Raw genomic sequence first — 26,993 nt, forward strand, 5'->3', positions numbered from 1 at the left:
GACAAAAGATAAAATTGCAAAAGTCCTTTTAGAAAAAGTAATAGTGTAGTAACATAAAAATAGCAATTAATAATTGTACATATCTACAGAAATACTTTTAAATATTTTATATAAAATATAGATTATATATATAAAATGATAAAATATACAAAAGTGACAAAACCTTCTTGCCTTGGGGGAATTACCAATATTTTTTTTAAGATCTTATTTATTTCAGAGAGGAAAGACAAGCAGACTCCAAGCTGAGCATGGAGCCCGACAGGGGCTCAATCTCACAACCCTGAGATCATGATCTGAACTGAAATCAAGAGTCAGATGCCCACTCAATTGAGCCAATCAGGTGCCCCACCAATATTTTTCTAAAATTCATAAATTACTATTAAATTATTTAACTTAGAAATTAATTTTAAAAAAAGATATGGAAGGAAAAAAGGATTATAACAGATATATAACAGATTATAACAGAAAAAAGGATTATAACAGACATTATGCTATGAACTACTGTACACCTATAAATCAGATAAACTAGAAGATATGGATAAATTCCCAGACACATACAACCTACCAAGACTGAATCATGTAGAAATAGAAAATGTGAACAGACATATAATAAGGAGATTGAATCAGTAATCAAAAACCTCCCAACAAAGAAAAGCCCAGGTCCAGATGGCTTGACTGGATAATTCTATCAAAAATTTAAAGAAGAACTGATGCCAATCTTTCTCAAACTTTTCACAAATAATGAAGAGTAGGGAACACTTGTAAACTCACTGTAGGAGGCCAACATTACTCTGATACCAAAGCCAGACAAAAATACCACAAAAAACTACAGATCAATATCCTGGATGAATATTGATGCAAACATCCTCAACAAAGTACTTGTAAACTGAATTCAACAGCACATTAGAAAAAATTAAACCCCATGACCAAGGAGAATTTATCCCTGGGATGCAAGGATGGTTCAAAATCAATCAATGTAATATACTACATATAAAAATACAAAAATCAAATCACATCATCTCAATTGACAAAGAAAAAGTATTTGACAAAATTCAATGCTTTTTCACAATAAAAACATTCAACAAACTAAGAATAGGAGAAAATTACCTCAACATAATAAATATTATATATGAAAAGGCCACAACTAACGTCATACTCAATAGTGAAAAACTGAAAGCTTTCCTCTAAGATCAGGAAAAAAAGCAAGGATGCTCACTCTTGCCACTACTATTGAACATAGTACTAAAAGTTACAGCCAGAACAACTTGGCAAAAAATAAATAAAAAGCATATAAATTGGAAAAGAAAAGCAAATTATCTCTGTTCACAGATGACATGACCTTATATGTAGAAAATCCTAAAGATTCCATAAAAAAGGGTGCCTGGGTGGTTCAGTGGATAAGCATCTGCCTTCAGCTCAGGGCGTGATCCTGGGGTCCTGGGAACGAGCCCCACATCAGGTTCCCTTATGGGAGCCTCCTTCACCCTCTGCCTATGAATCTGCCTCTCTATGTCTCTCATGAATAAATAAAATCTTTTTAAAAAAAGATTCCACAAAAGATACCATATTAATGAATGAATTCAACAAAGTTGCAGTATGCAAAATCAACATTGAAAAATCAGTTGTGTTCACAGTGCCAGATTTCAGGTTATACTACAAAGCTGCGGTCATCAAGACAGTGTGATACTGGCACAAAGACAGACACATAGATCAATAGAACAGAATAGAGAATCCAGAAGTGGACCCTCGACTTTATGGTCAACTAATATTCGACAAAGCAGGAAAGACTATCCACTGGAAAAAAGACAGTCTCTTCAATAAATGGTGCTGGGAAAATTGGACATCCACATGCAGAAGAATGAAACTAGACCACTCTCTTGCACCATACACAAAGATAAACTCAAATGGATGAAAGATCTAAATGTGAGACAAGATTCCATCAAAAACCTAGAGAAGAACACAGGCAACACCCTTTTTGAACTTGGCCACAGTAACTTCTTGCAAGATACATCCACGAAGGCAAAAGAAACAAAAGCAAAAATGAACTATTGAGACTTCATCAAGATAAGAAGCTTTTGACAGCAAAAGACACAGTCAACAAACCTAAAAGACAACCTACAGAATGGGAGAAGATACTTGCAAATGATGTATCAGATAAAGGGCTAATTTCCAAGATCTATAAAGAACTTATTAAACTCAACACCAAAGAAACAAACAATCCAATCATGAAATGGGCAAAAGACATGAACAGAAATCTCTCAGAGGAAGACATAGACATGGCCAACAAGCACATGAGAAAATGCTCCGCATCACTTGCCATCAGGGAAATACAAATCAAAACCACAATCAGATACCACCTCACACCAGTGAGAATGGGGAAAATTAACAAGGCAGGAAACCACAAATGTTGGAGAGGATGTGGAGAAAGGGGAACCCTCTTACACTGTTGGTGGGAATGTGAACTGGTGCAGCCACTCTGGAAAACTGTGTGGAGGTTCCTCAAAGAGTTAAAAATAGATCTGCCCTACGACCCAGCAATTGCACTGTTGGGGATTTACCCCAAAGATACAGATGCAATGAAATGCCAGGACACCTGCACCCCAGTGTTTATAGCAGCAATGTCCACAATAGTCAAATTGTGGAAGGAGCCTCGTTGTCCATCAAAAGATGAATGGATAAAAAAGATGTGGTTTATGTATACAATGGAATATTACTCAGCCATTAGAAATGACAAATACCCACCATTTGCTTCAACGTGGATGGAACTGGAGGGTATTATGCTGAGTGAAATAAGTCAATCGGAGGAGGACAAACATTATATGGTCTCATTCATTTGGAGAATATAAAAAATAGTGAAAGGGAATAAAGGGGAAAGGAGAAAAAATGAGTGGGAAATATCAGAAAGGGAGACAGAACATGAGAGACTCCTAACTCTGGGAAACGAACTAGGGTTGGTGGAAGGGGAGGTGGGCGGGGGTGGGGGTGACTGGGTGACGGGCACTGAGGGGGGCACTTGACGGGATGAGCACTGGGTGTTATTCTATATGTTGGCAAATTGAACGCCAATAAAAAAATAAATTAAAAAAAAAGAAAAAAATCAGTTGTGTTTTTATGACTAACAAGAAACTATCCAAAAAGGAAACTAGGGATCCCTGGGTGGCGCAGCGGTTTAGCGCCTGCCTTTGGCCCAGGGCGCGATCCTGGAGACCCGGGATCGAATCCCACGTCAGGCTCCCGGAATGGAGCCTGCTTCTCCCTCTGCCTGTGTCTCTGCTTCTCTCTCTCTCTCTGTCTATCATAAATAAATAAATAAATCTTTAAAAAAAAAAAACAAAAAGGAAACTAAGAAAATAATCCCATTTTATAACAGCATCAAAAAGAATAAAATATTTAGGAATAAGCTTAACCAAGAAAGAAAAAGACTTATACGTTGAAAACTACAAAATATTGCTGAAAGAAATTAAAGAAGACACAAATAAATGTGAAGACATCCATTCATGTTCTTGGATTAGATTTGATACTACTAAAATGTCCATACTATCTAAAGTTATCTACAAATTCAACGCAATCCCTATCAAAATCCCAATGGCATTTTTTGCAGAAATACAAAAAAAAAAAAATCCTAAAATTCATATGGAGTCTCAGGGACACCAAATAGTCCAAACAACTTGAGAAAAAATAAGTCTGGTGGCCTCACAACTCCTGATTTCAAAATGTACAGCAACAGAATAGTGCAATACTGGCAAAAATACAGACACAGACCAAGAGAAGAGAACAGAGAGCCCAGAAATAAGCTCTCGCATATGTGGTCAAATGATCTTTGACAAGGGCACCAAGACAAAATGATGAGTAATTGAGTGTCTTTTCAACAAATGGTGCTGGGAAAACTAGATATCCACATGCAAAAGAATCATGATGAATTTTCATCTTACATCAAATACAAAAATAACTCAAAATGGAATAGTGACCTAAATGAAACTATAAAACTCCTAGGAAAAAAAACATAGGGGAAAACCTTCATGATATTGGAATGTAAATGATTTCTTGGAAATCACACCACAGGCACAGACAACAAAACCAAAAATAGACAAATGGAACTACATCAAACTTAAACATGTCTGCACTGTGGGAAGAAATCAACAGAGTGAAAAAGCAATGTATGAAATGAGAGAAAATACTGCAAATCATGTGTCAGATAACGGGTTAATATCTAGATTAAGGAACTAAAACTTAACAATGAAAATAAACTAAAAAAGGGCAAAGGACTGGAATAGATATTTCTCTAAAGAAGATATACAAATGGGCAACAAATATATGAAAAACTTAACTGATCATCAGGGATATGCAAAGCAAAAACACAACAGCATTATCGAAATCATTCAGATGACTAATATCAAAACAATAATAATGACACAAATAACAAGTACTGGCAAGGATATAAAGAGATTAAAAACTCTTGCACACTGTTTGTGGGCATGTAAAATGATGTAGCCGCTATAGAAAACAGTATGAAGGTTCCTCAAAAACTTAAAAACAGAACTACCATGTGATCCAACAAGTTAATTTCTGTGTGTGTGTGTATATATATATATATCCAAAAGAATTAAAAACAGGATCTCAAAGAGATAGTTGCAAACCCATCTTCATTGAAGTATTATTCACAATGGCCAAGAAATGGAAGCAACCTAAATACTTAACAATGGATTAATGGATAAATAAAATGTTATACACACACATATATATAACTATATATATGTATATACACACATATGCACGTATATACAACTATACATATATACACATATGTATATATGTAGAACTATACACACACACACACACATATAATGGAATATTATATGGTCTCAAAAAGAAAGTAATACTCCAGAAGGGAGGTAGGTGGGGGGGATGGGTTAAACAGGCAATAGGAATTAAAAAGGGCACTTGTGATGAGCATGGGGTGATATATAGAAGTGCTGAATCATTATATTATACACCAGAAATTAATATTACACTGTATGTTAACCAACTATTTTTTTAACTTTTTTTAAAGATTTTTTATTTATTTATTGAGAGAGAAAGAGAGAGAGAGAGAGAGAGAGAGGCAGAGACACAGGCAGAGGGAGAAGCAGGCTCCATGCAGGGAGCCCGACGTGGAACTCGATCCTGGATCGCCAGGATCACACCCCAGGCTGCAGGGGGCGCTAAACCACTGCACCACCAGGACTGCCCTAACCAACTATTTTTAAATAAAACCTTTTTAAAAATGCACATATTTGGGCAGCCTGGGTGGCTCAGCGGTTTAGCTTTGCCTTCAGCCCAGGGCATGACCCTGGATCGAGTCTCACATCTGGCTTCCTGCAAGGAGCCTGCTTCTCCCTCTGCCTTCTCCTCCCTACCTGTGTCTCTGTCTTTCTTTCTCTCGTCTCTCATGAATAAATAAATAAAATCTTTTTTAAAAATGCACATATTTACCACACAAAAAAAAGAAAGTCATCCTGACAAATACTACAACATGGATGAACCCTGAGGATATTATGTTAAGTGAAATAAGCCAATTACAAATAGACAAATACTGCCTGATTCCATTTATAAGAGGTCTCTAAAATAATCAAATTCATAAAAACCAGAAAGTAGAATATTGCCAGAGCTTGAGAGATGGGGAAATGGGGAGCTGTTTCTCAATGGATACAGAGTTTCAGTCACTCAAGATGAAAACGTTTAGAGATCTGTTGTACAACAATGTGCATGGTGAACAATACTATATTATAATTTACAAATTAAGAGGGTAAATTTATGTTATGTATTTTTGCCACAATAAAAAAAAAAGGAAATGAGGCAATAATGTAAGGAGCCAACACTCTGGTACATAATATCGTACACTGCCACATGAATCCTCAAAGAATAATAGGAGCTAAATGAATAAACTATAATGGCATCCTTCTAATTACTTATAGAAAACAGTAGGTTTAATTTAATTCAACTGTCTTGAATCTGAGACAGAGAGCTATCCCATGTTACTATCTCATGTACAAACAAAAAAACTTTTCAGATAAATTATATATTTATCTATTTTTAAACAGTTTATCAGATATTTGCACTTGAGGAGTCTTCTTGGTATTCAAACAAGACTTTCCCTCTACCAGAATAAACTGAACCCAATATAGGGAAAACCATCAGCATCCAAAATATCCTTGCTATTAGCCAATAGGACAATAACCGAATCATCTTCCCATATGTTTTCATTGTTGGAAACCTTAAGAATGCATCTAGAATAATTCCATACCTGTCAGAATGTCACTTAACCAATTCAAGACTGAAACTCACTTAAAAAATATATAGAACAGAGTAAGAAATACTAACCCAAAGTAAACTATGACTAAGTTGTAGGTAAAAACTTGTATGAGGTAATTAAACTTACCTTGTAAGAGGTGATTAAACTTAGGTACTAACTTTCAGGATGTCTCTATCCACTTCTAGCTTACTATACCATCTAAAGGCATAAGCCAGGAAAATCAAATCTTGTTCTAAGACATGTTTTCTATCATGATGGTTGGCCTTACTTTGTTTTTTAATCCCCACTGAATTCTTCTGGAACAAAAACAACCCCAAATACTGATGCAGCCAAATGTTTAAAGCACCAAAATATAAAAGTGACCAAACTGGCTCAGAACCTTTTATCATCTCCCCATTCCCGAAAGGGTAGGTCTTAGCTATCCCACCAAGAGCCTCAGAGAACTTTTCATCAAGGCTTACCTCCCTTTTCTGTTCTTTGCATTCATTTACTCTATTCTGATGTGGATAAATCCATTAACCTGTGTTTTTGGACTGCCAGGCCTTTCTAGGCTGACACCAAGGTTTAGATTTTCAGCCTGGCTTTCAAATCTGGAACTGATCTTCAGTTCTGCCTTTCAGATCTTTCTTGGCTCCACCCTATACCCATGTGTCTAGCCAGGATTCTGGAACCTCTCTACCTGAATTCTACATGTCAGTTCTCCAGTTGTCTAAAGAAAATAAGACGCTTAGTTAATAATTTGCTGATGCAGCATTTTATGACAGTGTTGAAACAAATTCCAATGTAGAAGGAATTTGGACTGCTAAATTAATATTCCTTTTGGGTGAACAGTGGCTTAGAGCACGGTCACCCTACATTGTACAGTTCTAGGAGTACCATTCACCTTGTTTCTAAAATGTATGTATTATGCTAAGTGAAATAAAGTCAATCAGAGAAAGAGAATTATCATATGGTCTCACTCACATGTGGAATATAAGAAATAGTGCAGAGAACTATATGGGGAAAACTGAATGAGAATAAATCAGAGAGGGAGACAAACCATGAGAGACTGACTCTTAACTGAGAAACAAACCGAGAGCTGCTGAAGGGGAGGTCGGTGGAGGGATGGGGTAACTGGGTGATGGGCATTAAGGGGGCATGTGATGTGATGAGCACTGGCTGTTACATGCAACTAATTGAATTACTGACAACTACACCTGAAATTAATGACATACTCTGCCTCTCTGTGTGTTCTCTCTCCTGAATAAATAAAATAAAATATTTAAAAATAAATAAATAAATAAATAAATAAATAAATAAATAAATTTTAAAAACGTATGTTTCAGGGGCTGCCATTGGCATAGTTACAATATAAATGGTATACAGTATACACTACTTTCCAAGGAAGCCACAGTTAATTGAATATCAAGTCATTATGAAGTCTTCAAAGGTTTTTTTTTGCTTATTTTTTAAGATTTATTCATGAGAGACAGAGAGAGAGAGAGGCACAAACACAGGCAGAGGGAGAAGCAGGCTCCATACAGGGAAGCCTGATGTGGGACTCGATCCCGGGTCTCCAGGATCACACCCTGGGCTGAAGGCGGCGCCAAACTGCTGAGCCACCCGGGCTGCCCGTCTTCAAAATTTTTAACTTTAAAACTAGTATTACATAATTCCTAATAAATATACACAATGAAATAATATCAGAAATATTGCCCTCCTCATTATCTTAAAAACAAACAATAGTTTTAAAACAAAGCCAAACAAAGTTAATGAGCAGAAACTTTAGGAAAGGGACACAACTTCAAGCCAGAAAGCAGCAGCCAAAAAAGGAACTGAAGATTTTTAGTAAAGCTTGGGATGAGTTCTACTGCTGCCCCTCATGGTAAAAGCAGTACTGGTGAGTAGACAAAATCCTGATAATTCTTTGTGGGTTTTTTGTTTGGTTGGTTTTTGGTTTTGTTTTTTTAGAGAAAGAGAGACAGCACTTGAGTGAGGCAGTGCAGGATGAGGGGGTGAGGCAGAGGAAAAGGGAGAGAGAATCCCAAGCAGGCTCTACCCTCAGCATGAGCCTGACCCAGGACTCAATCTCACAACCCTGAGATCATAGAGGGAGACAAACCATGAGAGACTGACTCTTAACTGAGAAACAAACCAAGGGCTGCTGAAGGGGAGGTGGGTGGAGGGATGGGGTAACTGGGTGATGGGCATTAGAGTCAGACGCTTAACTGACTGAGCCACCCAGATGCCCAAAAATCCTGAGAATTCTTAATAATATTTTGGTACTGGGGAAAAAAGAAATGACTGGAGAGTACTGAGAGTGGTGAACTGAACAGTGAGCACATCTCTCTCTCTCTCTCTCTCTCTGTCTCTCTCTCTCAGCTCTCTCTCAGGGCTCTATGCTGAAATGGGAGATCAAACTAATTCAAGGAATGTTCTTGAATTAAACACATACCAGCAGAGGTGCTTCCATTGTCTTAATAAATTGATGAATATTCAATGTAGTCAGTGGCTGTTCCATCAGTGTTCTTCTACATTGCAGAGTCAAATCCAAGACTTGTTTACAATGAAAAAAGTAGAGATGTGCATTTTCTATATCCTCATTGCTACAAATTAAAAATTAGGGAGAAATTCACTTGAAGAAATTCAATGTGTTATCTTTCTACCATCCAGAAAGACATAGTGCCAAAAATCTTTAAATCTCATGCTTTTGAATTAGTTTCAGTAAAAATCTAAAGCAATAAAACAAAAGAAAATGGACTTAAGCAAAAAAGATACAAATAGTTTTACAGTTGTATAAGCAATTTTTTTCCTAAACTTTTTGATGTGGTAGCTTCTAAATTAGGTAACAGGTCCACATAAATTGTTTTTTAAATAAAAGACTGTCACCTTGAGGACAAGGAGATTATCTTCGAATATAGTTGCTTTTCTAGAGCTATGCTAAATAAAGCCTTGTAACACAAATTTTCTAGGTTTAATTTAAACTCAAATCTGTTTTGAATAAACTTCAGCCAAAATATGCCTTAAGATAGAAACCATGTGACAGTTTGTGGGAGTTTGTGAGTTTGTATCTGAAATATTACAAAACTCAGCAAATATGCCTTATAATTTGAGTTCTGGCATCCCTTCAATATGAGAATTCAAAGGTAAACTTATAGTGGGTGAGTAAGGTTTGCCAAAATTAAAATAGCAATTTAAAAATCTCCATATGGCATTAGCAGGGCTTGGCAAAACACTGCAAATTTTTATTTTTAAAATGTTATTTTAATTCTTGATACACGCTCAAACTGAGATCTAAGGTTCGCTGAGTTCAAATTTAATTACAAACTAATTTCTATTAGATTTAATGACTAAAGAAACAATCAAAGATTACTTAAAGCCTACTCGTGTTAGGCCCTGTACCAAATATAAAAGACTTAGATGAATCAGATGATTCAAATCCTCAAGGGGCTTAGACTAAGCGAGAGGAGTTTAGTTGTTGTTTTTTTTCTTTTTTAATGTAGTTTGTAAGTGCTATAAAATGAAAAGTACTAGGAGAAACAAATATTTCATTCCGCCTCAAGTCAGAGAGGAAAAAGGAAAGGGAAGGGAAGAGCACAGAGATTAAAAACCGTAAAGGAGAGAATGACTTCTCCAAGAAGATAAAACAAATGGGTACTTCAGACAAAGAACTATATAGCCAAGACCTAATCAAAGTATGTAACTTTTTAAAGAGAGTCCTAAATAGTCACATTTATTGAAAGCAAGAGAACTCAGCTGAGGTTGAACCTCATACCATAAACTCTGAAATAATAAAGTAATTTTGGAAAGCTATTTAATCAGAGATCATTGGTATAGGTAAAAGAAACCAAAAAGGTGAGAGGGGTGCTTACTGAAGTGTGGAAGTACATATCACAGAACATGAGAAAAATTCAAGTAACTGAATCAGAGAATAAATGCATATATCTGAACACAAGAGTTCAAGGGACCTTCATTGTTGTTAATACTTTTCAGCTCCTAACTCTTTTTATTAAGATGATTCTCTGCTTTACTTCTACATGGCCAAAACATTCCTATGAGCAAGAGAGACAAAACACTATATAATCCTATTTTTCCATGACCAATTCCAAGTTCCTGAGAGAGGGGAATTCATCTGCTCAGGTAAGCCAATGGGCCGGTTGACCCTACATCAGGTGGCCACCTCTGATCTAACTGACGGTAATATATATGGGGTGAGGGGGTAACATCCTGGTCTAAACACAGATTCTTTAGAAGGGAGATGTAACAGAAAGCACTGGTGTCCTCATGGCATGCCACCTCTTATACTACTACTTATCATATTCACTGTCCTTAACCAACATAGAACTTCAAACAAATTCAGGCCCAACATGATGTAATTATTAGTATACTAGACTTATCTAGTGCTACAGCTCCAGCAATTGGAATAGTGTCTAGTACATACAGGGCATTCAATAAATATTTATTGAATAAAAGAATGAACAAATGAAAAAATACATTCACCTCTTCTCCTTTAGGAGTGAACCCAAAGTTATAGCCAACTACTTCATCCAGAAGTCATGCCATAGGACTACTGTACTCTAAATCCACACTCCCTCCCTGTCATATCCAGTCTAGGTATGACTCCTCACTATCTTGCCATCCATATATAAATGAGTACTGAAACATCTCCAATGTATCAAATACTCAAAGGTACATCAAAAAGGAGAGTAACTGGACATTTAAAAATTCTCATTTTAAAAACAGGGGGAAACAAAAAAAAAAAAAAAGAATCCCCATGAGATGAGAATAACAAGGCTTCCACCATTCTGGGATGGGGAACTGGCAGTCAACACTGGGAGTAGCAAAGTAGCTGGCTAAACCACTGCTAATTGCATCTTGAGACTCAAGTGACTTATGGCAAAGCTTTGTGGTATTGTCAGCATAAGTCTCAAACTGTTAAAAATATTAATTTTTATACAAACAGTAATCATGCATCAAAGTTTTATCTAATTCATTAATGAGGTAATCAGCAGAATAACACTTCAATCAGAAGAGTCTAATGAAAAAAGGAATGCTGGCTGTTATATAGAGCAGTAAAAACATAACTTCTCTTTGCAACTTTATTCTCTGCCTACCCACTCCTCCCAAAAAATCATTTCACTTTATCAGTTTTTTATGCACCAACTTCTAAATATACAGAGTTGTAAAAGGTCTGAGATTTAATTAATTGTGTGTGGTATATCAAATAGTCATTGTTTTCCAAGAGGGTAGCAGGAGGGCTCATTAAACATTCTTGCATGGTATAAAAAGGTCACAATCACCATTTTGTGTTGCTTTGTATTAATTTTCCTGAAGAGCATTTTGAGGCAAAGTCTTTAAAATAAAATGGTATTCCCTGCCTTTATAAATGCTAAAGGAAAGAAAAACTTTAATCCTAGGCTTCCCAGGCAAAAAAAATCAAAAGAAGCCCTCTACCTAAAATTGTAAGCTAGAAACTAGACAAGAAAAATAAACATTTAAAACATCCTTCTCTGTACTTTGATATATTTAAGATTATTCCAACAAAGTAACCTACAGAACTCTCAGAAAGAACTTCTGTAGTCTAGTTATGAAAGCTGTTATTTTATCCCCTAACGGATCACTATGAGAGATCTATTCCTAAAATACACTTGGGCCACTCATGGGATCACATACTGTGGCTTCTCCATATTGTTTTTGTTCACTTTAGCCTAACATCACCTCTGTACGTGTAAATTCATTTTCAGACTGTAGAATGGCAGACAATAACAAAGGGGATTTCCAGTTTCATTGATATATTCACATCTGCTTACAATTCCTCTCAGGTAACTCCATGATGTGAGAGTCTGATGGAGATGTTGAAGAAGTCATGTGACAGAAGCAAACTTAGAATCATTGACATATATGCCTCTTGTACATACCCAATACTTTCCAAAAGGGCAGTTTCCGTGGTTAGGACAAACTGGTATGTGGTCCCATACACAAAAGCAGCTTCCATGACTGCTCTGTGCTCTGAAGAAGAGATAAGAGAGTTGGGAGACACATGGAGATAATGTGTGTGACTCTCTTTTGAATATTGCCCTACATCCTTTCAGCCTCTATTATAAAGAAAAATTCCTTGTAGGGATCCCATCTGGGGAATGCAGGCAGTTAAAGAAATTATGAAAAGTCTATACCATTCAAAGAAAGAGAAGAGCTAAGAGGAAATAGAAATGAGTTATACTTGAGGATATAACATATAATAAATCTGTGAGGGTTTCCTCCTCATAGCAGGGGTGAAATTATGCATCCACCTTCCAATTTTTTTACTACATTTTATATATGTATGTGCCTTATTGTTTGTGGCTTGGTTTTCTTTTAATCAAATTTAGTCTTATACATAGCTTTAAAAAAATTCTACAAAACATATTAAGAAAAACAACAATTTCTCCCCCATTTCCAATTCCCAAGGGACAGCTGCTTTCAATTCTTTTACTGTTTCTTTTGGTATTTGCCTTCCTTTGATATTATCCATTGACATTCTTACACTCTTTTTTCCTGATTTTTTTTTTTAAGATTTTATTTATTAGAGAGAGAAAGAGAAAACAAGCAGTAGGGAAGGGCAGAGGGAGAAGCAGGCTCCCCGCCTGGGATCATGACCTGAGCTGAAGGCAGATGCTTAACTGACTGAGCCACCCAGGTGCCTCTATTTCCAGATTTTTAAAGGTGTTATTAATATATCTATTGATGCCCCACTATGGCAGATGAGAATTTAGCTCTTTCCCAAAACCTCATCTCACAAACATACACACTTCTATCCCCTCAATAATCCCAATAGTTGATTTTTATTACAATTACCTGCATTGAGATTGTTATAACTCAGTAAATACTATTTACAAGTGAGCCATACAGTACAAAATGAGCATTTATCCTTTTTTGAGCAACTTTCTTTTTTTTTCACCAGTTATAACTTTTTAATTACTTAAACTTATTTCTAATTTATTTCTAAATTCTTCCACTACTGGCTAACGCTCTCCATACTTCAAACAGATCAGGCACATTATTAGCTCCCCCTTCTTGGAAACCTTCCTGCAGAGCCTATGGACTTGCTGCAGTATGGATGACTGCAACATGACCCGCTAAACAACTTTTATCCTGGGAACTCGCTACCCACATCATCATCATCATCCTAGGGACTCTCTTACTCTCTTTTCTCTTGTGTTGGGTCCTTTGGCCTGTTGCCATCCACATCTTCTTGACTGATTTGCTCCAATTTTCTAGCACCTTCTTATGAGAGGATATATGAAATACACATGTTCTGCAATCCTATACTTCTGAAAGTGTCTTTATTTTCTATTGTAACTAACTATAGTTGTCTGCATATTGAATTCTATGTTCAAGTCATTTCCCTCTGAGAATCTTGAAAGCATTGTTCCATTTTCTTCATTTTCTAGGACTGCAACTGAGAAGTCCAATGTGATTTTGATTCTTGATCCTTTAACTGTATACTCTTTCTGTAAGATTTTAGAACAGTGTTTGTTCCCACTATGCTGAAATTGCAAACTGAGATGCTTTGATGTGGCTCTAAGTTCCCCCATTATGCTGGGATTCAGTAAGCCCTCTTAATTTGGAAGCTCAACTTCTTCAGTTCTGGGAAATTTTCTCAAAGTATTTACTTGAAGTATTTCTTCCTTTCCATTTTATTTTCCCTTTTCTCCTCACTGCCATTTGGAGACAGTCACCTTCCCCTCCCTGACTGGATCTTCTACCACAAGAGTTTCATCACAGTATCCCACTTACCATTCTGACTTAGGGTTATCAACCACCTCAGCCAAAAACAATCCTTCTCATTCCACAAAGAAATTTAGCTTTTGTCACACTGTCATTCTCTCCAATACTGCTACCTCATAATCCTTCATGATTTTATTATCTCCATAGGTGATACTTGCAAATCCTAGCCTCTCAGTCTTTGGTCCTCTCTAGAGACTCCAGTGATCTCTCTTCAAGTCTACTTTAAACAATCGCTGCTGTGGTCCCACACCAAGCCTTGTCATTACCAATCACTTGCAAACCCCTCCAAAATCTCAATGTCTAGCATCCCCCCAACCCCCTCCTTCCATAAACACACACACCCCTCCATCTCCAGGTCACTCTGTCTAGCACATAATCCTCCAGGAACTATGGTCCTATCATTTTCACAGTCCTTCATTCCTTCAAATTTTCTCCTCCGTCTTAACCCAGCTTACATTCCATAGTTAGTCTTCCCTGCCTGTCTGGCTAAAACACAATCCATGTTAAATCAGATATTCTGCTTATTCTGTACTTACACTCATAAAAGTAAATGTGGCTGGAGGGAAAAAAAAATAACAAAAACAAAAACCTGTTAGCATCACCACACTAATGATCTCACTTTATTTTTTATTTATTTATTTGAGAGAGATAGAGAGAGTGCACATGTGAACAGAGGAAGGAGCAGAGGGAGAGGATCTCAAGAAGACTCCGCACCTATGCCAAGCACGATCCTACAACCCTGAGATCATGATCTGAGCCAAAATCTAGGGTCTGACACTTAACATACTGGCTCACACAGATGCCTCATGATTTCACTTTAGATTACTGATATCAACTATTATTGTTGCCTGGCAACCATTCTCTTTTAAGATTTTATTTACTTATTTTAGAGAACACAAGTGGGGGGAGGGGCAGAAGGGGAGAAAGAATCTTTTTTTTTTTTTAATTTTTTTTTTTTTTAATTTTTATTTATTTATTATAGTCACAGAGAGAGAGAGAGAGGCAGAGACATAGGCAGAGGGAGAAGCAGGCTCCATGCACCGGGAGCCCGATGTGGGATTCGATCCCGGGTCTCCAGGATCGCGCCCTGGGCCAAAGGCAGGCGCCAAACCGCTGCGCCACCCAGGGATCCCCCGGGGAGAAAGAATCTTAAGCAGACACCCCACTGATTGCAGAGCCCTACACGGGGCTCGATCTCAGCACACTGGGATCATAAACCTGAGCTGAAATCAATGGTCAGATGCTTAACTGGACTGAGCCACCCAGACGCCGCAACCATTCTTTATTTTCAGGCCTCCTAAAACAACTGTTTCATCTCTTCTTTCCTCAAGCTGATTTTATTTTTATTTCACTGAGAAAACATAGCCAATTAAAAAAGCAAAACCAAAAAAACTCCCACAAGCATATTTATCTACCCACTTAGCAAAACTGATGTCCATATTCTTTGTCTTCCCTCCTTTTACCATAGATGAATTTTCTGTGTTCCCAGCAAAGAACCACACCTTCCCTCATTCACTAGATTCCATCCCCTCTTATCTACATTGTTCCAGCAATTCTCCCCGCTTTTTCCTCCATGCTGTAGTTTCCGCTTTCTACTGGATCTTTCTTGTCAACATATAAATATGCTTCTTAAGAAATTCTTCACTTGAGGCACCTGGATAGCTTAGTGGTTGAGCGTCTGCCTTTGGCTCAGGTCATGACCCCGTGGTCCTGGGATCAAGTCCTGCACTGGACTCCGCAGGAGGAACCTGCTTCTCCCTCTGACTATGTCTCTGCCTCTCATTCTGTGTGTCTTTCATGAATAAATAAAATCTTTAAAAAAAAAAGAAAGAAAGAAATTCTTCACTTGACCCACATACTCTTCCAGCCACTGCCCCATTTTCTCCTTCCCTTAATAGCAAAACTTTCTCTAATGAATCTCCGTATTTACAGTCTCTAGTTGCTCTCTATTCTCTTGTACCCCTATCAGGCATTTACCCCACCACTCTACAGAAACTGTGCTTGTCAAGGTCAACAACAAATTCCATAGTGCTAAGTATAATGAGGCCAAGTGGCAGCTATTATCTTCATTAACCTTTCAGCATCATTTGACACAACTGTTCCTAACTCTTCCTTAAAACCCTATCTTCATTTGACTTGCAGGACATCCCTACCACACAGTCCATTCCTTCTGTCTCTTTTTTGGTTCTATCTAACTTCAGTAACCTGTAAATGTTGATGGATCTGAACAGTTCAGTCTTCTCTTTGCCATCTAACATCACTTCCTTTGTCATCTCTTCTGGTCTCACAGCTTTATCACACAAATTTATAACTCTAATCTGTATCTCCACCATCAAATGCAGACTAGTAATATCCAACTACCTTACTATGGTACCATGAGGACCATAAGGAAATAAAAATAGTAACTGACACAGGACACTCCTATATGTCGGGAACTATTTTAATTATTTGAATTCATTTGGTCCTCACGGTAACACTAAGAGGTAGGCATAGTTATTTTCACCAATCTTACTGATTAGGAAACTAAAGTTCCATAAGTTGTATAAGGTCATATTGTAAGTCATAGAGGCAGGGTGTCTAACCTAGGCAGTCTGGGCTCCAGGGTTTTTGTTCAATCAGTATACTATGCTGCTTGCTTAAAGAAAAAAAACATATTGGTATGGATGCTATTTTAAGTCCTGCAACATACTGAGACAAGTGCAGAGGCACAACAAAGATTAAGAGAAAAGTTAAATACCTGGTGTTCCAATGGCTCTTACGTAGGCGAATGCAATGTTGGCTTTTCCTTTCAGAGCATTTTCTATGTTCTGCAGGTCTTCCAGGGTGGTAATATATTTTACTTCATTAAAAAGAAGAGCACTGAAATAAACAGAGATGTAATTGGTAAAAGAATCTGATACATAGTTATTTAATATGTGTTTTCAGTAAGTTAAAGATCCTAATAAAAAAAAACTTTTTTTTAAGATTTTATTTATTTATTCATGAGAAACACAGAGAGAGAGAGGCAGAGACACAGGCAGAGGGAGAAGCAGGCTCCATGCAGGGAGCCCGAAGCGGGTCTCGATCCCGGGACTCCAGGATCACACTCCAGGCCGAAGGCAGGCGCTAAACCACTGAGCCACCCAGGGATCCCAAAAAAATAAACTTTTTTGAACAAATTATCAGTAGTTAGAACCTAAGTATTTTAATACTGAATTAAAAATCACTCTCTCAATTATTGGTCTGTCCCTGAGAATATCAAACAGGAACAGTCATGAGAAATGATGCTCCTTCTCCACAAGCATCTTAATGTATTTAAGTTGTATTCACTAACATCCTACTCTGGCCCAGTAATCCCTGACACACTCTCAGCCTGGAGCACATTTGAGCCATTTACACATCTAAACTGAAGGCTTCTTTCTATGGCATATAAGGCTCTGCATAACCTACTTCTCCAACTCCATTTTGTGTTATGTTCATTTCACCATACTTTAGGCACACCTCAGGCCTTTGCACACACAGTTCTCTTTGCTGAAAACTATTCTCTTTGCTACTTCTCATGTATCTGGTCTCAGTTTAAACATTGCTGCCTCAGAGAAACCTAACCTCTCAGTCCTATGTAATTAGGTCTGTACCATTTTTCTCTTTTATTTCACACTATTTGATCCTTTGTAGCACTTATCACAATTTATAATTGCTTATATATTTATTTACTTGTTTATCTCTGCATCTCTTATTAAACTGTTACCTTCCTGAGAGAGGCCTTGCGTATTTTATCACTAAATCCATAATAATTTAGAATAGAGCCTAGTATACTATAAATAATCAATAAATATTTGTTGAATGAATTAAAGAAAAAGCAGGGTGGGTATTATTTATTCCTAGTCATTTGAAGAAATGCAAATCCAAAACAGAAGAGCTTACTCACTCAAAAATACATTTACAGAATTAGGAGCCAGGAACAGAACATAAAACAGGTCTCTTCATTCCTAATTCAGTGACCTTTCATTTAACCATAAATCTTCCAAAACATCTTTTCAATGTGTAGATAAATTATTCATATTTCTTCATCTAAAAGAATTTACTTTTTAAATTTTCTACTTCTACATAATCTATCCCTAACAACTCATTCCACTTAATCCCTACATGCATGCATGCACGTGTGTGTGTGTGTGTGTGTGTGTGCACACATGCATATCTATATTTTTGTTAGGCTTAACTTTTAAGGATTTTTATTTTTTTTTTATTTTTTTTTTATTTTTTTTTTCTTTTAAGGATTTTTAAAACCTGTTTCAAGTCCATGTACTTAAATAATCAAACTATCTCCAATAAACTCATCAACTATAGTTTTCTCTTATGGAAAATATGGCATTTTCTGAGAACACAACAGTTCTCAAACTTTTTAATCTCAGAATCCTTTTGTACTTTTAAAAATCACTGAGCTCCTCGAAGAGCTTTTGTTTATGTAATTATAGTTACCAAAATAGAAATTAAAAGTATAATTTAGAAATATTTGTTAATTCTTTTAAAAATAATAATAAACACCACTGCGTATTAATACTCTATTTAAAAATAACTAAATTTTCCAAAACAGTCATAAGAGTGGCATTGTTTTATACTTTTGCAAATCTCTTTAATACTTGGAATATACAGAAAACAGCTGGATTCTCATATTTGCTTCTTCATTCAATCTGTTGTAACATCACACAACATATCATATAGCCTCTAGAAACTAAATTCATAAGAGAATGAAAATGAAAAAGGCAAATGTCTTAGCATTATTAATACACTATAATGACTTCATGGGTACCCCGAAATAGGTGCCTTAAATTACACTGGTTTACATAGTTACCTATACATTATAGATTTCTTTAAGTTTTTTAAAAGAAATGTAAAACTTAATCTTCTGTAATTCCCAGGGCTCTTGTTTTGTTTTTAAAAGCAATACTTACTGAGCAGTACCCACTATTTGCTAGATATTTTCACATGTTTTCATTTAAATCTTCAGTGTTATTATTTAAATATTTTTTATGAAAACCGTAAATGCTATTTTAAACATTTTTGTTTACAAAAAAAATCAATTATTAGTATCTTTTTACACTCTCAGATTCCTTAATATGGACAAATTTCAGAGGAAGGAAAGAGTTCTCAAAAAATTTAAGATAGACTGTCCTGAAAGTTGTGGGGCAGGGTTTTTGTTAGGTTTTATTTCATTTTTGTTTTTAAGACACAAGCTAAAAGGTCAAGTCTCTGGGTGATATCCCCCTTATAGTTTCAGTCAAGGAGTGTATCAGAGCACAGACCAGGAGACCCCAGCCTGGTGTTGACTGGTTGCCTCAGCTATCCCACATATTTGGTATTGCTCGGGTTGAGATTAACTGGGACAATCACACTTCACATCTCCTTGCTGGCTGCTGGAGGCAGGTACTGGATCCATACTCATTGATGACCACCAGAGCTCCCTTCAATGTGGCTCAGTTTGTAACCAACATAGTATTCCAGGGCAAACAAGGCAGCCATCTGATGCATGATCCATTTCTGCTTTTGCTTCCTGCGCTGCATGACAAAGTACTGTCTGAGCTGCCTGAGGCTGGCTGGGAAACACTTCCAGGAGAGAATACACCAAGACTATGATGAGGAAGGAGAAGATGTGGGCCATGGTGCCTATGACCCACCTGTGGATCTGCAGTGTTCTCAGCATGCTCACTGCTGGGGAAAGTAAAGTCACAGTAGCCAGTTGATGGGTGCCATCAAGTTGCCTCTCCCTGCTGTCAGTAACCATGATGGCCAGATTGGCGAGAAGCCCCAGGTCACTGCGGTTGTCACAGCTGAGAGTGGATAAACGCTGGTGGACTCGGCCCCATCCTCACATAGGGGAAAGGTATACACAGCAGCTAGGACATCCTCATCCTGCACATACTCCTGGTTGGCACACTGCACGTGGCTATTGTAGCACCCCTGGAAGCTGCTGAGCCATGAGCCAGCCTGCACACATTGTGCCCATAGTCCCACAGGTTCCTGGCCAGGATGATGCTCATCAATGATTGCCAAGAGTTGAGGATCCAGGGCTCGATGTAGGTGAGGCAGTTGGAGTCCAGCTGCAGAAACTGAAGGTGCAGCATGGTCTCGAACACATGGGGCTCCATGTACTTGATCTTAGTGTCCAACAGATCCATTTTCTCCAGGTTTCAAACCCAGTCCAATAGCTAACCACAATGGCCACCTTGTGCCTCTTTAGGTAGAGGGAGTGCAGGGAGATGAGGTACAGAAGAGGGCAAAGTTCACCTTGACCAAGTCTTTGTGCTCCAGGTGTGGCTCAGTGCACACCACACTTTTTTTTTTTTCACACCAGACTTTTGAGCTGACTGTATCCAATCTAAATATTCTTTATTATACACACACGAAACAGTCTGAGGAATTAAATGACGTGTCCAGATCATAGTGGTAGTCACAGGTAGAGCTGAGATTCAAATCCGGTCTTCCAACACTAATGTCAGAACTTTTCTAAACTATGTTTATTACTGACCACGCAAAAATGGGAAACCAGGTAAAAATGGAGGCAACTAATGAATGGCAAGGGAATCTTGGTGGCAATCTGGATTGTTGCTGCTTATACATTTTGGCTACCTTGTCTAGAATTTCCCTTGAAATATTTCAATCCAGACAGAGATGCCATCCAGTGAACTCAAATTAGACTACCATGTAAATTCGAGGCTTGAAAATTACATTTGCCCATTTACCTTTATTGCTCTAGCAGCTCTAATCTATTTGCTTCAAAAATCATTTCTGGGAATAGAAATCTCCCTAAACTTGTTTCTCAATAAAACTGGCAAATATAAATTAACAAAAGCTAACATTTTGGGGGTACCTCCCACATGTCAGGCATAGTACTAAGCACTCCATGGTAGTGGTAATTTTATCAGTTTGGGGACTGCCCAGCTCTGAACTCTTCTCTTTTGCTTTGGAGATTTCCAGTTTTCTATGTCTTCACAGTGAGCAGAGCCTAAGTCCCCTCATAAAAGCTAAAATATAAACTTGCTCTTCTAGGCTCCCTGCTGCAAGGCATGGCCATATGACCCAGAATCACTTGCCTGACATTCTGGATCAGGAGCCAGTGATGTAAGAATAAGGGACAGTACAGAATTATTTCAAGAAGCGGTAGAGCAATAGTCAGCTTTAAAAGCAGGAATGACAGCAGTGTCAATAACAGCCCCAGAACAGGTGATGCAAGCTGTGGCATCTGACCCTCAGCAGTAATGCAACAGTCACCCCAGACTGGCTATGTGTTATGCTTTTGACTATAATTTAGAACTGTATTAATTCTGAGTCCAGTTCTCTAGCCATTCTATCGAGCCTGAGATTTCCTATATCCACTCCAAATCCTTTTCTGCTTAAGCCAGTCAGACCCAGATTTTGAGGCTTATAACTAAAAACACTCAGAAAGGCACTCAGTCTTGCTTAATTTTCATAGCAACCATCTGAGATCAGTACTATCATTAACTCCATTTTAGAGATAAGGTCATGGGGCTCAGAGAGGTTACCCTGCCTAATGTCCCAAAGCTCATTAAGTAGTCATTATCCATGAGGTAATAATAACCAAAACTAATGACATTCATAATCTAATGATCTCCATGATTGTTCCCAGTGGCTTCCTAACTTTAATACATTTTTTATGTTAATTTCTAGAATATGGGGACATCTAAGGATCCCTAGGATCCATTCTCAGGCCTGTGCTCCTTCAGTCACAAAGAGGAAAATTACTGACAGAAATGGGTAAAAGGAAAAGTCTGTCTTGGCATTTTCTTGTTTAATGATGGGGTGAAAGAGCCTGGGGCTGCTCTGACCTGGGAGCTCTTCCTGCCCTAGAAAGGCTTTTCTTTTCCTTGGCATGCTTTTCCTGAGATCTTCCTATCACCATCATTATAATATTGCCCAGACCTGAATGGGTATCCAAGAAAGAAAGAAAGAAAGAAAGAAAGAAAGAAAGAAAGAAAGAAAGAAAAGAAAAGAAAAGAAAAGAAAGGAAAAGAAAGAACGAACGAACAAACCTGAAAAGTCTATTTGACCCTGCTTTTGGAGCAGCAGACTGTTCTGCCTTTAAAAAAGAAAAGAAAAGAAAAGAAAAGAAAAGAAAAGAAAAGAAAAGAAAAGAAAAGAAAAGAAAAGAAAAGAAAAGGAAAGGAAAGGAAAGGAAAGGAAAGGAAAGGAAAGGAAAGGAAAGGAAAGGAAAGGAAAGGAAAGGAAAGGAAAGGAAAGGAAAGAAAAGAAAGAAAAAAAGAAAAAAAGAAAAAGAAAGAACGAACCTGAAAAGTCTATTTGACCCTGCTTTTGGAGCAGCAGGCTGTTCTGCCTTTAAAAAAAAAAAAAAAAAAAAAAAAAAGACTATTTTTACATTTTGTTTCTGTCATTATTCCTAAAAAGAAGAAGAAGGAGGAGGAGGAGGAGAAAGGAAATGTTAACCATCTATTTTGCCATACCAAATCCCCATGACAAAAAAAAAAAAAAAAATGTTTTTTGAAAGAAAGAAAAAAACAGAGAGGGGAGAGGAAGGAGGGAAACAACACATTTTCGAAATTAATATGGCTAAAATAACAAACAGAAGCCACCTTTAAAATATAAAGGGAGAGTACAAGTCATAACAAATTCACAAATACTGGTCTTGTTCTTACTGCCATAAATTGTATATTCTACTAGCTTATTCCTTATGAAATTTTATCACCAGAAACAATCTTGCAGGATTTCTGCTCCTTCCATTTTTAACAACCAAAAGGTGAAGTTTCCAAATTCATTCATCCATCAATCCAGTATTTTATGAACACCTAATACATGCCATGCATGGTGTTATGCACTGATATAAGGACTTGGAGGAAAGGGCACTGTTTGGGGAAATACATCTACCAGTTAACATAGGGCTATGAGGAATTCAAATGCAAGACAAGTAATTTTTTATTAAATTTCCCAGTAAAAAGTATGTCAAACAGGAACCCACCTGACAATATTAACCATAAACAAACTTGACACAGATGAAAGAATAAGCAATAGTCCAAATCTATTGAGAAAAGACCAACATGGGCACAGCTTAGGATCTTAGAGGAAGACATTTCTAAAAGCAGCTTTCTCCAGAGGTTCTATATAGGTTCTAGGTCATATCACCTTTAGACTCAATAGCCTGGCTTGGCAATAATATGTTGAAGAATAAAATATTAGCAGAAATTATGATAGTTGAAAATAATTCCTATAATATTTGAAGTTCACAACATTTTGAGTAGGATGTTAATTTAAAGGGAAAGAAACCATTTTGTGACAAAACACCGTCACAAGAATACCAAGTACCACATTTTTTTTTCCAAGTACCACATTTTAATGAAGAGTTAATGATATTTCATTGTTTCTTATAGTACAGATAATCTTTCCTTTTTGCATCATTTCATGGTTTTTAGGAATCAACAATGAGTATAAGAATGGCCTTTCTTGGGATCCCTGGGTGGCGCAGCGGTTTGGCGCCTGCCTTTGGCCCAGGGCGCGATCCTGGAGACCCGGGGTCGAGTTCCACGTCGGGCTCCCGGTGCATGAAGCCTGCTTCTCCCTCTGCCTGTGTCTCTGCCTCTCTCTCTCTCTCTCTCTGTGTGTGACTAGCATAAATAAATAAATAAAAAATTAAAGAAAAAAAAAAGAATGGCCTTTCTTTGCAACTGCTACCTCATGGCAAACATCACAGCAACTATCACAGCATGAACTAAAATGAACTCACTTCTGTTGGCACTGTGTATGAAACAGAACCACAGGTAGATACCTGAATTTGGATTCCTTTTTTTTTTTTTTTCCATAATTGCAAAAGGAGACTTCCTGCTTTTACACAGAGAAAAGCAATTAACACTTGTGGAGTAGTGGGTAAAACCCACAATTTATTTTCACAGGCATTACCTTATTTGATCTTCACAACAACCTCAAGAGGTTGCAATTGTAACATTTAAAAATGAGGAAAACTAGCAATCAGAAGAGATAAATTGTTCAGATCACACTATGGGAAATAAGGAACAGGGACTCAAATCCTCAGGAAATCCTGATTTCTTCATATATCATACAACTTTCTAATCCACATTTGAGATTATAGTGCCTTAATCTCCTATACTTCTACCTGACCTGCCTCACCCTGGTTAGAAATATGATACTCTCAATCAACAAATAAAGATTAGTTGCTATTTTAACTTTCTAAGTATTACCTTTTTTCATCTAGAATCTGGGAGTAAAATTTTCCTCATATAGTTATCAAACCACTCAATTCTACTAGTTTTGACCATGTAAATTTTTGGAAACAGGACAAAGAACTTTTAGACTATAAATCCCAATTCTCACTCTTAAATTTTATTTATTTTGCAAATTTGTAACACTTTCCATATGCTTCAAAACACAAGGTACAAGAGTTGAAGAGTTAAGAGTCTACCCAGCTTCCCCATTCCATTCTGATAAAGAAGTATTATCAGTTTCCTGTGAACCTTGAATATGTATACTACATACATATAAGCCACAAACATGTATTTATATATGCCTCTGTTAGAAGACAATCCTCCCTGGATTTTTCCATGTTCCTACACAGTCCACGCCTCCAAAAGATGAAACCTGGCATGACATAACATTGGAGACTATCTCCTCTGCACCTTCTAAGCTTGTCTCCTTTCCACTGAAGCCATCAACTCCCATTCAAGAAGCAATAAAACCTTTCCTATCTTCCCTGGGGCCAAAGAGTTAAATTTAGGGACAGAGACCTTCTGTTCCTATCCTAGAAAGAATTTGTTTACCAGAGAAAAAGATAAACTGAGCACTCTACCTCCAGAAAGAAAGATTAGATATGTCAGCTCCCATAAAAGCTTAGAGATTACTAATTTCTGGGTTCTCTTTCTCCAAACCTTGCCTATAGTCCAGGTATACACATATGGCTCTTACTTTGTTGCTCTGAGGAGAACTGGATAAGAGGGATCTAGTACTACCACGCTACCTTGGCTGCTGTCACTGCTGTGTGGTCTGACTTCTGATTCAGAGCCCTGGGGCTTCTGCAATTATATATACAAGTAGGGTAATATCAGAGACCCTTCAGAGATCTAGACATAACACCTGATGTCTTATATACATGGTGCTGTACTATATTTTAAACACTTGGTTTATTCCATTTAATATATCCTGAAAAATAATGCAAGAAAAAAATTTTTTTAGAGAGAAAGAGAAAACACACATGCATGAGTTGGGATGAGGAGAGGGAGAGAGAGAATCTTAAGCAGGCTCCACACCCAGCACAGAGCCTGACTCAGGGCTTTATCTCATGACCCTGAGGTCATGACCTGAGCTGAAATCAATAGTCAGAAGCTTAACTGACTAAACCACCCAGGTGACCCAATGTAAGAAAATGTTAATAGACCAGTAAGTCCGTATATTCTTGATCAATGATATTTTAGGAATACTTTAAATATCTTAACCAAAAAACACTTCTTAACTGGCCATAATGGTCCAAAATTAGATAATTCTTTAAATATTTTGTGTAAAGCTTAATCTAACTTTATATGTTATTCTATTATTAAATTTTTACTAACTTAATCTTTTTTCCAAATGCAATTTTCCTATATTCAGAGAATAAATGTTAGCTAAAACCTGATCTTTTCTGTTGCCAAAGAAGCAAAGTTCAAATATAATTGCAGATCACTGATCTCAATGAAAACATTCTACATAAAGAACAAATTCAAATGCTTTGAAGAAAAAAATAATAGCATGCGTTTACGCATTTTTAAAAAGCAAGCCAAATAAAGCAATATAAATATTCTAAAGTGCAAGTTTTAAGAACATATACAAGTATTTTGGGAAATATAAAAACAATCCAAGTATTATCTACAAATATTTCTTCTTAATTATAAGACTAAGAAGTGGATTTAGGTAACAAATATCTGACAAGTTAATTGAAATTAACATATTTGAATAAATGTCAGTAAGTTTTGGCTCATCAGTTTATTACCTAATAAAATACTGAACTTAAACTTGGAAGAATTATTTATATATAACTATATTATATACTATATAATATATATACAGCTCTCTCTATATATTTAATATCAGATAATGGTGTCTTAGAAAAAAGATAAACATTTTATGTATATATTTAATATAAAATAACAATGTTTTAGGAAAAAACTTAAGGATATAAACAAAAATTTAAAAAAATAAATAACTGTTTAGTTCTGAGTAATGGGATTATGAGGACTTTTAGGTGAGGTTTTCATGGCTTTCTATATTTCTCATGCATTCTAAAATATTCTGTTACTATAATCTAACTAGTTTGTTTTTCCAGTCTTTTTTTTATTTTTTAAGATCTTATTTACTGGGCAGCCCGGATGGCTCAGCGGTTTAGCACTGCCTTCAACCAGGGCGTGATCCTGGAGTCCCAGGATCGGGTCCTACGTCGGGCTCCCTGTATGGAGCCTGCTTCTCCCTCTGCCTGTGTCTCTGCCTATCTTTCTCTCTGTGTCTCATGAATAAATAAATAAGATCTTTTAAAAAATCTTATTTATTCATTCATGTGAGACACAGAGAGAGAAGCAGAGACACAGGCAGAGGGAGGAGCAGGCTTTCTGCAGTAGCCTGATGCAGGATCGGAGCCCGGGACCCTGGGATCATGGCCTGAGCCAAAGGCAGACACTCGACCACTGAGCAATCCAGGCATCCCATGTTTTGCCAGTCTTCTTAAAAATAATAAAAATTTTAAAAAATAACACTAATAAAAATTCAGTAAGGTCAAAGGGCATAAACTTAATACATAAATAATATACTTCTTTTACATACACATATTATACATACATATACACACATAAAATATCAATATGTATATTCTAGAAGACAATGAAAAAAAGAACCCATTTACAATAGAAACTAAAGAGATAAAATATCTAGCAATACATTTAAGTGTCCAGTCATAAATTTTGAAAGCATGAAA

General features: G+C 36.9%; 1 protein-coding gene and 1 pseudogene across 7 annotated transcripts in view; both read right to left on the bottom strand.

Annotated features, from left to right (window-relative positions):
- The window catches only part of TXNDC16 (thioredoxin domain containing 16), a 123,464-nt gene that overhangs the window by 51,859 nt on the left and 44,612 nt on the right, over positions 1 to 26,993 (bottom strand). For all 7 annotated transcript variants that reach the window (XM_077909299.1, XM_077909300.1, XM_077909302.1 and 4 more), the window contains 3 exons: positions 16,776 to 16,897; positions 12,190 to 12,280; positions 8,727 to 8,877 (listed from right to left, as the gene is read on the bottom strand). In XM_077909299.1, the coding sequence (XP_077765425.1) occupies positions 8,727 to 8,877; positions 12,190 to 12,280; positions 16,776 to 16,897 (364 nt within the window). The remainder of the gene's footprint in view (positions 1 to 8,726; positions 8,878 to 12,189; positions 12,281 to 16,775; positions 16,898 to 26,993) is intronic.
- On the bottom strand, positions 18,823 to 21,257 carry LOC144321298 (leucine-rich repeat transmembrane neuronal protein 1-like; annotated as a pseudogene).

This window comes from Canis aureus, chromosome 9, assembly GCF_053574225.1.
Source record: "Canis aureus isolate CA01 chromosome 9, VMU_Caureus_v.1.0, whole genome shotgun sequence".
Taxonomy (NCBI): domain Eukaryota; kingdom Metazoa; phylum Chordata; class Mammalia; order Carnivora; family Canidae; genus Canis; species Canis aureus.